We start from the raw sequence: 12,131 nt of genomic DNA, 5'->3' as shown, positions 1-12,131 counted from the left end.
TTTTCATTTATCAGGAGGACCTGTTGCTTCAGCCTGGAGCCTTTCTCTAAAATAAAGTGTGAAACCCTACTGTTGCATAGCTCCTCATTTACCAAGAATACATGGGAGGTGCGTGCTGATTTACTGGTTTCAGAGGTTAAGATCTGATTTTGCAACTGCTCTTGTAAGTCAAAGGCCTCTTTGCCTACCTTTAGGCACACTGATTTAAATTGACAGGTTTACTTTTTCAGAGAGAAAATTCCTCACCTGCAAAATAGATTGTTCTTGTAAAGCTGAACACTCATAGCTGTGTTGCTGTGAATGTTACTCCATTAAGAGCTGGTTTCCCACCCTGAATTAAAGAGGGATTTTGTCCGTTCCCTTCCATGAGCTTCAGTCAAATATAAGGCAAGAACAACTCAGATCTCTTGTCCTCAAGTCGATTAATCAGACCAGACAGATAAGTCAGAGGAACTGTATTTCACTGAGGTTCCCAATCACTGCTCTCCTGATGCAGGACCAGTGAATATGAAGTGCATCACAGTTTGATAGCATTTAATAATAAAAATTAAAATCACCCTATGAATTTGTCTGGAGCTAGCCACTTTAGAGAGACAAAGACAACTGAGACTTCAGGCAAGTGACAGTATATTAAGAGAACGGAATTGAAACGTATGGATTTTGTCTTGATGGTAAATGTTTCAATCAGAAATTCTAAGTTTTGATGGTCCACATCGATAAAGTCCAGTTTGAAGATAAAGAGTCGTTGTTTTTGAAGGTAAAGATTCATCTTTTTTGATGGCAAATCCAGGTTCGATGATAAACAGTCAGGTTTGATGCAAACAGTCAGGTTTGGTGGTAAAAAGTCACATTTGATGGTAGAGAGTCAGTTCTGATGGTAAAGGCAGGTTCAATGGAAAACAGGTTTGGTGCTAAAGCGTCAGGTTTGATGGCAAAGCCAGGCTTGATGGTAAACAGTCAGTTTTGATGGTAGAGTCATTCTTGATGGTAAACAGCCAGATTTCAGGGTAAACCATCAGCCTTGATTGTACACAGTTTTGATGGTAAAGAGTCAGGTTTGACGATGAGACGTAGCTGGTTTTGTCAGTAGGTTTAGTTTAGGTAGCGAAGGATTCCATCAGTGAGCTTTGCATCTGAAAGACAAAAGAAGCCAATGTCACTCCATGTCATGACATTCAATGTCAAACCCTGTCTCAGTGGTTTGGTTTCTGAAAGAGAAGTCTCAAGCCTGCACACAGCTCCACCTGCTCTGTGACTATATTATCCGACGGACTTGAGAAGGTAGCTTCCCCACTTCCAAACTGACTGCAGTTTGGATCTATGCTAAGGTGAAAATTCCTACTTGAGACCCATTCATTTAATATTTTTAAAGACAGACCTTCCACAACAGGAAGTTCGTTAACATCTATGGACCTGAGGAAATACTCAAATTCTGCAGACTTAACAAATTGCTTTTCACAGCCCTCATATCCCACCTGTGTTGCAAGCAGTGGATCAAAGTGGGGTTCTAGCACTGTGTTTATCGGTTAACATCTCTTACGCCTACACAGATAGTGCACTAATCTTAATGCCCCTGACCTGTGGAGTGGGGTGCAAGACATTGAATTTCTTCCTATACTTTTGACTGGTTTAGAAAGAACCAGATTTGGCCACCTGCTGGCAAAACCATTCACTAAAGCCAAACCAGTCCCAGTCATTGCAAATGCGGAAGGCTGAAGGAAACACGCAGCTTAAAAATAGGAAAACGGATGCAGCGTTTGATGCGTGTATGGAATGTTATTTCTTTTACCACAGGTGATGACTTGCTGTGTGTCACCTATTTTGTAGTAATTTCTGCACATCTGACTTTGGATGCAGCAAACATAAGCCCTCAGATTAAGGACCAGTAAGTCTTGGTTTGTACACAAATCCTGACAGGGGCTATTTGTGGAATATGTGGAATTAAAAATACATAATTGTTGTAACCTAATCAAGAACAGTGCGCAGATCTGGCTCTGCCCTGGGTTCAGCAGGCTGGGCTTAAACCACGACAGGTTCTTAACTTTGTGCTCCAGGTCTAGCGTTCTAACGCTATTCAGCAACATCCTTCCTATGTTGGCTTGACCAACCTAATGACCAGCCTGATGACCAACACCTAGTCAGATTATCCTACATAAATCACTTAGAAACAATGGGGAAAAGGCAGGCATGAGAAACACAGAGAAAAGTGTTAGGAAAAAAATGGCAGATTATGCTGGAATCCCTGCTTACTTGTAATCCTTCTCTCGATATTTATCTTTGGACTTCTTTTTCTTCTTGACCTTCTCATCTTTTTTCATTCTTTGGTCATCTGTCTTGCGGCATTTCTTTCCCATTTCACTTTCCCTTCCTTCTCTGTCACTGTATTTCCTCTTGCCAAGTCTAAGTTTTTCATTTTCCCAGAAAGCGTTGTCAAAATGTGCACGAGCTGAGGCAGGTGGAGGTGCGTGCCTTTCCCGAGAGTGTTTTTCAGACTGCCGCTGAGGTACTGAACCATGACGGAAGTTCTCTCTGTGGCTGCTCAAGTGATGGGCTCCTTCCTTTCTGCCGTGAGCGGTGTGAGCCCATCTGCTGTGGCAGTGATGATCCCTACGTGATTTGTAGAACTGACTCAATTTGTCAAAGTCCTTATCAAAATGAGAGGACTTCCTCTCTCTACCATCTCCTGTTCCATGAACAGAGTAATAACCCTTGTAACACCTGCGTTTTTCCCATCTCCGTGCTTCATCTTGATAGTATCTTTCCCTGCTCCAAGTTCTCTCTCCTTTGGAATGGGAATACCTATTTCTGTCTTGTTCTGTTCTTTCTCTGCTTCGTGATCTATAACGAGAGTATTTTCCTGAGCTTTTGCCGTTATTTGGACTGCTTCTTTCATTATGGGAAGGTCTGTACTTCCTTTCATTGTAATAGTCCTGCTTATGATGATATTGCTTATTTGTTTCCATGCTGCGAGAGCGCCTCCTTTTGTAGGAACGATCATCCGCTTTGCTCCTGCTTTGCTTCTGCTCTTTAATCTCAGAGTATTGTCTCTTCTTTCGGTAGCGTTCTTTGTCAGGGTTTTTGGAGTCGTGTATCTTCTCCTCGTATTTTTGCCTATTATCCTCTTCGCATTTTTTATTATTCAGCCCCTCATTTTGCCTGGAGAACTGACTCTCCAGAACTTTATCCAGCTTTGCAATAGAAGAGTCATTAACAGGTGGTACCTCTACATAGTTATTAGAAATGTCCTCTGTATCTTGGCATTTATCTGTAATACCTAGAGATGCAGGCTTTTTAGGACTACATTCAATGTCAGACTTCACAAAGGAAGTTTGCCCTAATTTCTCTTCACTCTCAGGAGACCCTTTGATATACGAAGGATCTCCTTTTGCAATGAGTGCAGGTTCTTTTGGTCTTCTTGGTTTGTCTTTGTCTCTGCTGTCTTCGGACTCACACTGCCCAACGTATTCCCATTCAGTATCCAAGGACTTTTTCCTGACCTTGTGCTGACCATTGATACTGGGTTGTACGTTATCAGCTTTTGTTATAATACTTTCAGCAACTTCTTTGGTAGCAATGGTTTCACAGTCTGATACAGTAAAAGGACTCTCAATCTCACAGCCAAGGTCGGAAAGAGGCGTCCCGGATTGTTCATAGACAGACACTGTTTCCGTCACTACGGTTTCCATAAGACGATCGCCCTCAGACTTCTGAGGTGCAGGGACACTGCACAAAATAAAAACACATTTTTCACTTGGAAAAGTTCACCTAAAAGATAAATGTTGGGAGCACAAATCCCCTTAAGTAAAAGATTTGCTGGCTACTGGTAAACTCTGTCTGTTTCTAAACTCCCTTACACGGTTTGGAAACTGTAGCTTTCTAAAGAGACTCTGTAAGGCAGTCCCCTTTAGAAACCGATTCTTATACATTCAGCAGCGCCCAGAGAAGGTGTTTTTCTTCTCTTGAGCCTGCAAGGAGTACATTAAAAACCCACACCCAGCACATTTGTCTCCCTCTGCTCACTGCTCTACATCACATCAGTAGCCAGCACCACTAGGTTCGCTCTCCCCTAACTAGAAAAAAGTCAACTCATTAATGTCCGTCCCTCCCCCCAAAATGGGAGGGCAGGAGGTGGGGAATTTACATTGGAAAAAGAAATCCAATCGTTAAAAAAAGGAAAATAATTCCGTGAAGAAACAGAACTATTCTGAGAGGCATCTGCTCGTATTTAATATCAGAATAATACATCTTCAGTGCTGATGTCTGCAACCCTACATGTACAGTGTGGAATTTGCTGTACTGGTTCAAAGCTTTCTAATAGAATTAGCAAAGGGGTAAAACAATGATAAACTTGGATGAAATCTTGTTTTCATCAGAGTATACCCGGTTTACCTTGTTTGCGCTGACAGCCTGTTCAGGTGGCTGTAGGCCAGGGATTCTAAGATTATTTCTTGAGGAATCGGTGACTCAGCTTCAGGTACCTACAATTAAAATGCAGACGTTAACAGACAAAAATATACTACCTTTAGCTGAAAACTGTTTGCAAAATTTCCTCATTAGTTATTAAGCAAGATCACTTTGCCTTACGTGCACTATTGCCATTTCAAACATCACCCCTTCCCCACCCCCAATATATTTATGAAACTTATCAAGTACTATCTCAGCTGAACTTTTCTGAAGCTGACATATTCTCACATGCCAGTTCAGCTCTGCAAATTCTAAGGGGACAACAGCACAAAGTGTTAACGATGAAATTTGTGCTGTGTGTTTTCACAGTATTTCACATGAATTAGGAACATTTTAACGCTCCTGAATACTAAGGACACCATAGGTGAGAAGTTCTAGATGGAACAAACATAACTCACTGGTTCAAGCAATCCATTTGTTTCAGGGAAGAAAATCTCAGAAGGTTTAGCAGGTTGGACTTCACAAGTAAAATCATCAAGTTTCAGTCCATTTTGTTTAGATCCAATATCTAAACTAACAGCACCATTTAGTGAATCATTTTTTGGCAGCTCATGATGGGCACTCTCTTTTTCAGCCCTCTCACAGAAAGAATGGGAATTCTGCAATGTGCCGACCGCCTCCCAAATCACAATTCCGTTGGAAGATACGCTGAAATTCATTTTAAACACGCCATTCGACACCTCAGATTTTCCTGAAGACTCTGCACTGGAAGGAACCGTAGCATCGGAGCCGAGTGTAGGACTTCCATTCACTGCTGGCTCTACAAACATTTCATCAGGAACTTCCTGTCTGGAAATGTCAGCAGCAACTGCCACTGTAGAGGCATCTGAGGTAGACTCTGCTCTGAAAGAGTTTGTAATTGTGGAGGAAGGAACGGCCTTGCTGAGATCCTCATTCTCCAAAGCACTGGTAAGATGGCCAGCCTGTGACACGGTCTGCCGCTCAGGCAATTTGTTATTAATACTTCTAGTGATCTTCTGGGCTTTTGATGGATCCGTAGCTGAAGGCCTGGTAATTGCCCAGTTTTGAATGCAAGCTGTTGGTAGAGCTGAAGATAGCCTTTTTATGGAGATACCAACAGGATTTGTATCCTCTTCTAGGGGTCCATTTCCATTTAAATGACTTGAATTCTGTATTTAAAAAGAAAAGATTGCAAGATGAATATGTGCAATCACACAGCACTTATGAAAACATTAAATTCTCCTACTAAATATTTCTACAAATTGCCTCACCACCTAAGAAGAAAAAACACCCCACTTCCAATATCGACCTAAGTCCAACAAGTGTGTTTAATTCCTGCTGCTTTTGATTTACTGCATATTGGTATCAAATGAGCCTCATTTTTGAAACCCACACAAACAACTTAACATTGACTAAAGCTCTTCCCAAATGTATTTACTTTCCCCTTTAAACATTCCTCGAAAACACTGTAATAATTGCTCTGGTACGCAGGACCAAGAAAAATCGTTTTCACTGACTCAGCTAAAGTAACACTGGCGGAGTGATATTGAATTATTACTACTACTATTGTTCTTATCATCATCATCATCATCAGGAATTAATAGGCTCCTTCAAGCGTCTGAAAAGCGTAGCTCCCAGTGCTTTAGAAAGCACTTTGAGTTGGAAGTATAATGAAGTAGCATGGCTGCACAATTTAGGATTAGCCACTGTTGGAATAATTCTGGCTGTTGCTGACGGTTGTGAAGAAAGCTGCAGTGTGGGAGGGAAAATAAAACTCAGACGCTACAAAACAACAACACACCCACCACCCCCAGTCAAAAGAAAACAACATTATCAATTTGGTGCCATTATCTGCTCCCTGCAAATTACCTTAATCATATGAGGAGGAAGCTGCGGTCCCATAAATCCGTCCTGCTTACTATTAGGCCCCCACTGACCAAGGAATGAGCAGGGGTCAGACGGTGCTGGTAAGTAAAAACCACGTTCTCCAAGTGTCAAATCATAGCGCCTTGGGAAAAAAGCAGTGATCTCAGTTTAGAGTTTTTCTTTCAGCCTGGTCTTGGATTAAACCCCCTTCTAAAATTTGAAAAGAACAGATGATGTGACACACAAGACATGTACAAAAGGCTCAACCAAGACTACAAACTAAAAAACAGACAATGGTCTCCCTACAATGACTATCCTTGCCAGAGCGACAGCTCACCCTTACATCATCTATGGCGTAATTTCTCCTCTTCTACATTAGCCAGCTACAAAGACCAGATAGACAGCAATGTACACAAGCGCACCAGTTTAACGCCAAGCAATGAAAGGCAGTAAACGCTGTGGGCAAGTTCAGGTTAGACAGAACCAAATTCCAGAAATTGTAATCTTTTCCTAGCACAGAAATAACAACACCTGAAAAAAAGACAAGTATCAGTAACAGGAAAGTAAATATATTCTGAACAGGTTCAGGAGTTGGTATTACCTGACATAAAAAAGTAAATAAGCTTGCTGATTGAGAACTGTTTGGATATCAGAAGGCTCCACTACGGCATCATTCATTCGATACCAAAATCCATTGCCCGCCTGCAAATAAAAGACAGTGACATCTTTAGACAAAATGCATGTTGCTCAAATGCCGTCACAGGTAGAACTCTTCAGCACAAACCATCCAAACCAAATCAAACAGAACACACCATCCAACTTTTCCCCATCAAAACGGTGGTTACCAGTAACATTGATTTTCTTTGTTTATTTTACCCTGGGAGAAATCAAGCTGGTACCCACCTTTATGAAGCAGATATAGTGTCCTGCACTGCAGCCAAACCCCAAATGAACAAGAACTGCATATAAAGAATAGATGAGTGGCTCTCCCATCGATTGGGACATATAGGCTCGAAGATCCAAATATTCAGGGTATTTTACATCCTAAACACAAAACAGGAAGATTCAAAAATTACCCGGAATCACTTGGTGGAACAGCCTGAGAAAAACCCTTCTGAAAACACAGGCTAGGATCACACAAATATATTCTTGATTCATTGAAAAATACCTCTTCTCAGAAACAACATTTAGTCATTTAAGCTGCAGAGAACTCTTTTCTGCAGAATTAGCTCTAAGAGTGAGGTATACCCCTATGGTTACCGTAAGCCACAGTTGTTAGATGGACTTTTCTTAGACTATTGTTATTAGTCTGTAGTTACAGCCTGCAAGCATTAACAACTTTTAAATCATAGAATCACAGAATCATAGAATAGTTAGGCTTGGAAAGGACCTTAAGATCATCTAGATCCAGCCCCCCTGCCATGGGCAGGGACACCTCCCACTAAACCATGCCACCCAAGGCTCTGTCCAACCCGACTTTGAACACCGCCAGGGATGGAGCAGTCACAGCTTCCCCGGGCAACCCATTCCAGTGCCTCACCACCCTAACAGTAAAGAATTTCTTCCTTATACCCAATCTAAACTTCCCCTGTTTAAAATGATATTTTCTTGGGGAAATCTCCCATTCCAAGAAGATAAAGCTGCTTTACGGCTGCAAATATACCTTGTTGATCTTGCCACCAGTAAAATCTGCAAATCTTTTCAGCGATATGACGAGAACTTTGGAGGAGCGATGTATTGTGTACCTCTTGGAGGCAGAAACCATGTTTTTGCACCTTAAAAACCAGCACAGACAAACGGTTAACGGCAAATTCTTCCCCCTCCCAAAACTCAAACAAGTGTTCATCTCTCGCACAGGCTTATGAACCCATACGCTGCACTTCAGGCTTGTTAACAGACAGAAGGTAACAGGATGTAAGCGGACAGCTCTACAAAACAAAGGATTTAGAACATTATCTTTCGATAGCCAAGCAAACATCTGAGCATCTATCCTAATGACAAAAAGGAAAGGCTTCCCAACAATTCAGCATGAGAACCCTGCAAGACATTTTTTAGTGAGCCATTAGAGGCTGCTCATGTTAACGACCACCGTTCACACGCACTGAGACCCAATCCCACTTTGTTCCACAGGGAACACTAGGACCTTCAGCAAGCTGATTGTTGCCTCCCACCCCAAATCCTTGTCCTTAGCTCCATGCTTCAGCTCACCACTACTTAGCAGACATCCCCTGTAACTTCTGGCCAGACAAATATTTCTGTGTGCAACCTCACTCTTACGAAGGCTAATAAACACCAGTAGAGGCAGCAGTAAGGAATAGAAGTCTAATACGAGCTAATGGCCAGAATTCTTCTATTTCCAGATATTCATGTGATACATGAAACGCGTTGTGTTCAGATGGAATTAGTAAGAATCTTACTTGCTGCACTTATAGCTGTTTTCTCCGCCCAGTTGTTCAGGTTTCACAAATTGTTCTAGAGCCTCGGTGACAGACGTAACGGCCTGGATGAATAAGAAAGTAGAGCACTAAGTCACTGGAAATGCAAAACTTCAAACGCTTCCTGGTAGTTTGCGAGAGAACCTTGCTAGTTCATCCTCAAGCGACCTACTGCCAACCGGCAACCACTGTGAAGGAGGCAGAAACCTCAGAGTACGCTGAGCATTTACCTCCTGTGGAAACGATTCTACTCTGAAACAAAACAATAAAGTTTGCAGTGCCACAGACAGCTCCTGTGCTATGCTATGGCATCAAGAATGAGAACAGTCAAACCCATCAGCCTAAGGACAGACGTATGCTGAAGCAGAATAATGGAGAAGTGTGAGAGTATAGGTGTTTGTGTAGACATAATTACTGCTTTTACAGCTTAAACCCACTGCAAACATGGAGAGCATCTAGATGCCTTCCACACAAGACCAAAGGATTGCCGCTCCCATCCAGCATCAAGCTCTTTCCTTTTAGCAGTGTATCTTTTTCAGTAAAATGCCTTTCTTTGGAAGGCTCTACAGGTCCCCATACAGCTCAACCCATATTCACAAAACACCTTACCTCTATATCCAAAGTAATATCGAGGAATGGTTCGTACGTATCAGAAACGGCTTGGCAGTTCAAGCATTTCACTGGAATCAAAATACAAATGCTTAACACTGACTGGACAAATTTAAAGTCTTCACACGTATTACTTTAGTCAAAGTCCTTTACTACAGACAAACAGACACAGACCACTTCAAAGGAGAGGAAGATTTTTAACAAGTACCTTGGGATCTTAGGTATCCTCCAAATATTTGATAAATAAGTGTGGTGGCTTGAGAAGATATGTCCAACCTGGAAAGAAATGATAAATCAGACCTCAGATGATGCGAGGCTCAGATTTAACTCTTCAAACAGTTTTTACCAAGGACACGGATTTTAATGCAGTATAGTAAAGAAAGGAGTAAAAGGGGCTAGAGAACAATCAAAAGTTAAATAATTTGTTTATGCTTACTTGGTGCTTCCATTCAAGCAAGTTTTCTGCAAAGCATCAACAGTGAAGGACAAGAATTCATGTGCATCCTCTTGACTGCCGTAACGGAAATGCTTTCCTATTCCTAATAAATAAGAAGGTGGTCATATTTATCTCGTAGAAATTGAAAGAAAACTTGTATTTCTAATATCTTCCTTCCAAGTATCAAAATCATTCCTATGCATCAAATAGTTCTTTGAAAAGTTACCAAATATATCAAAATAAAACCATCTGAAATTACTTACTTTTAAGGCCATGGATAACAGATGTAGGTTTGATAGCATTATTAGAGCAACACAGGACTTGGTTAATGTGAGCTTCCAATGTACACATCATACAGAAGCCTTTTTCATGACCTGAAGAGTGAAAGAAGCAACAGTCTAGCCAAATATGCATTGCTACAAAAAAACCAAAACCCAGCCTTATGAATTAATACTCTTTAAGCTAAAGGTACAATGTGCATTCTTCATGTGCATCCTCTTCTCCTAAGGCGTCAATATCCCGACAGTTTTGTGGCATTTTAAGACGCAATCCTGTACAGAATTTAAATGATGACTGAGTTTGCATTAAAATGCATTTTCTGATGAGCAATCTAAGTCACTATTGCAATGACTTTTTTTTTTTTTGCAGGCTGACACGAATGTGAACTCCACAGGCTGCCGAATATATGACAAAACACTACTGACATTGATGACACAGCACTAAGAGAGAATGCCTGTTATTTTCAGCATACTGCTGTGAGGTGAGCTACGTGGCACAGAGCTAAGAAACCTCCGGGAGAAAGGAAAGATTAAATTATTTCTGCCCTCCCTTTTGCAACAGGGTTCTTAACTGGAAACATTTTTATCTATGTTAAAAAAACACACTTACATTTCTAGGAATAAACACTAAGATGCCAAACCAAAAAGCATGCATGTACCTTTGTCAAAATAGACCTAGATGGAGATGAAAAGAGGCTCCTATGCCTAAATCAATTCAAGCATAGAAGTGCAAAGAACACAAATTCCAAGGTTCAAAAAATACGAACTTTTAACTAGAATAAAACCAGTCTACATTTTAATACTGCCCCACACAGATTTCCATTTCAGGACAGCAGAAATTGGCTCGTAGTGCTTTCTAGGGTGTGGGCCTTTTTAATGGGTCAAGAGTGAACGTGTCATTTATTGCAATATTAACACACTACGGTATCTAGGCTGCAGACACAAAGAAGCTATGATGCCAACATCCTAAATTTTACCTCCTTTCTACCAGCAGGAAACCCAAATCCCAAATGTTCATCAAATGCCTTCCTTTGCAACGTACTTCTTTATTCACACAAAGCAAGAAATGGTCTTTACTTGCAAGTTTACCATTGTGCATTAAATGAACAAATGAACTTTATATGCCATTCCGAGCTCCCTGCTAAATAACCATGGAATCACAGAATCACTTAGGCTGGAAAAGACCGCGAAGATCGCGTTCAAAGCCGGCTTCTACAGGTAAAACGGGAAAGCCGCGAGTTTTCTCCACAGAATCCCTGTTCTTCTTCCACCTTTGCAGCTGCCCAACATATTTATAATAATACTAGAAAGTACTCACATGACTTGCTGTGTTCAAGAGACAGCATGTAATTGGCCAGAGGAGGTGTGTACGTCAAACACTGCAGAGTAGCATTAAGGTAACACGTATTGCCCAGATTCTGCAGTCCAACTCCAACATTCAGTGGCTGTTGCCAATCCATGCAGATTTTCTCAGGTGGAAAAAGAATTTCACGTGGTGGGGCAATTCCATCGTTAACAACTGCAAGAAAATTAGATTTCCAAAAATATTTACGGTTTCTGTTTGAAAAAGGCTGTTTAAAAGGCAGCATTCTGCAGGAGCACCCAGAACAACCAGGTCTACTCCACAACCCAAAACACATGATGGAACAGCTGAAACACTGCCACTTGAATTCGCAGGTCAACACACTGCTTTGAACCATCATTTTCCAGCACCAGTCCCTTCAGTTGCCTTAGGGGACTCACAAAATTGCAGCCTAGCGCTGAAGGCTTTATTCATCACAACCCTGTTTTATATCAGTGCAACAAATGAGAACTGCGTTTTCTAACTTTTGGGGTTTTTGTTCTGAAGAAAAGGGGGGAAGGACAGAAGGCACACTTACTTAGTTCTCCCTGGCCAAAAGGCTTGGGTTTTTCCGTGCTTCTACAATAAATAGAACCTCCTGGTCCCTTCTTTGGCTCTTCTGCAGGTTGTACCCAGCCAAAGTTTGCGGTGCATGCTGTTACTTTCTTGGCAGGCCATTTGTTGGCCCACCTGAATGACAGCTTTTTAAATATTGAAGGTATTCTCCTCTTTATAGTCAT

The 12,131-nt window shown here is 41.4% G+C and overlaps 1 protein-coding gene across 1 annotated transcript; it reads right to left on the bottom strand.

Annotated features, from left to right (window-relative positions):
• Positions 1 to 2,246: 2,246 nt before the first annotated feature.
• On the bottom strand, positions 2,247 to 12,131 carry LOC308222330 (ubiquitin carboxyl-terminal hydrolase 42-like; the record flags this gene model as incomplete). Its single annotated transcript, XM_080620229.1, has 14 exons — positions 2,247 to 3,723; positions 4,390 to 4,478; positions 4,863 to 5,594; positions 6,295 to 6,433; positions 6,893 to 6,993; positions 7,195 to 7,335; positions 7,955 to 8,066; positions 8,709 to 8,791; positions 9,336 to 9,406; positions 9,544 to 9,611; positions 9,772 to 9,874; positions 10,035 to 10,145; positions 11,368 to 11,568; positions 11,930 to 12,131. The coding sequence occupies 14 exons, from the start codon at positions 12,129 to 12,131 to the stop codon at positions 2,247 to 2,249; spliced, it is 3,630 nt and encodes a 1,209-aa protein (XP_080476355.1).

The sequence above is a fragment of the Psittacula echo genome (genome assembly GCF_963264785.1).
Source record: "Psittacula echo genome assembly, chromosome: 5".
In the NCBI taxonomy this organism is placed as follows: domain Eukaryota; kingdom Metazoa; phylum Chordata; class Aves; order Psittaciformes; family Psittacidae; genus Psittacula; species Psittacula echo.
The sequence above is the reverse complement of the archived record's forward strand: the minus strand, read 5'-3'. Positions and strand labels throughout refer to the sequence as shown.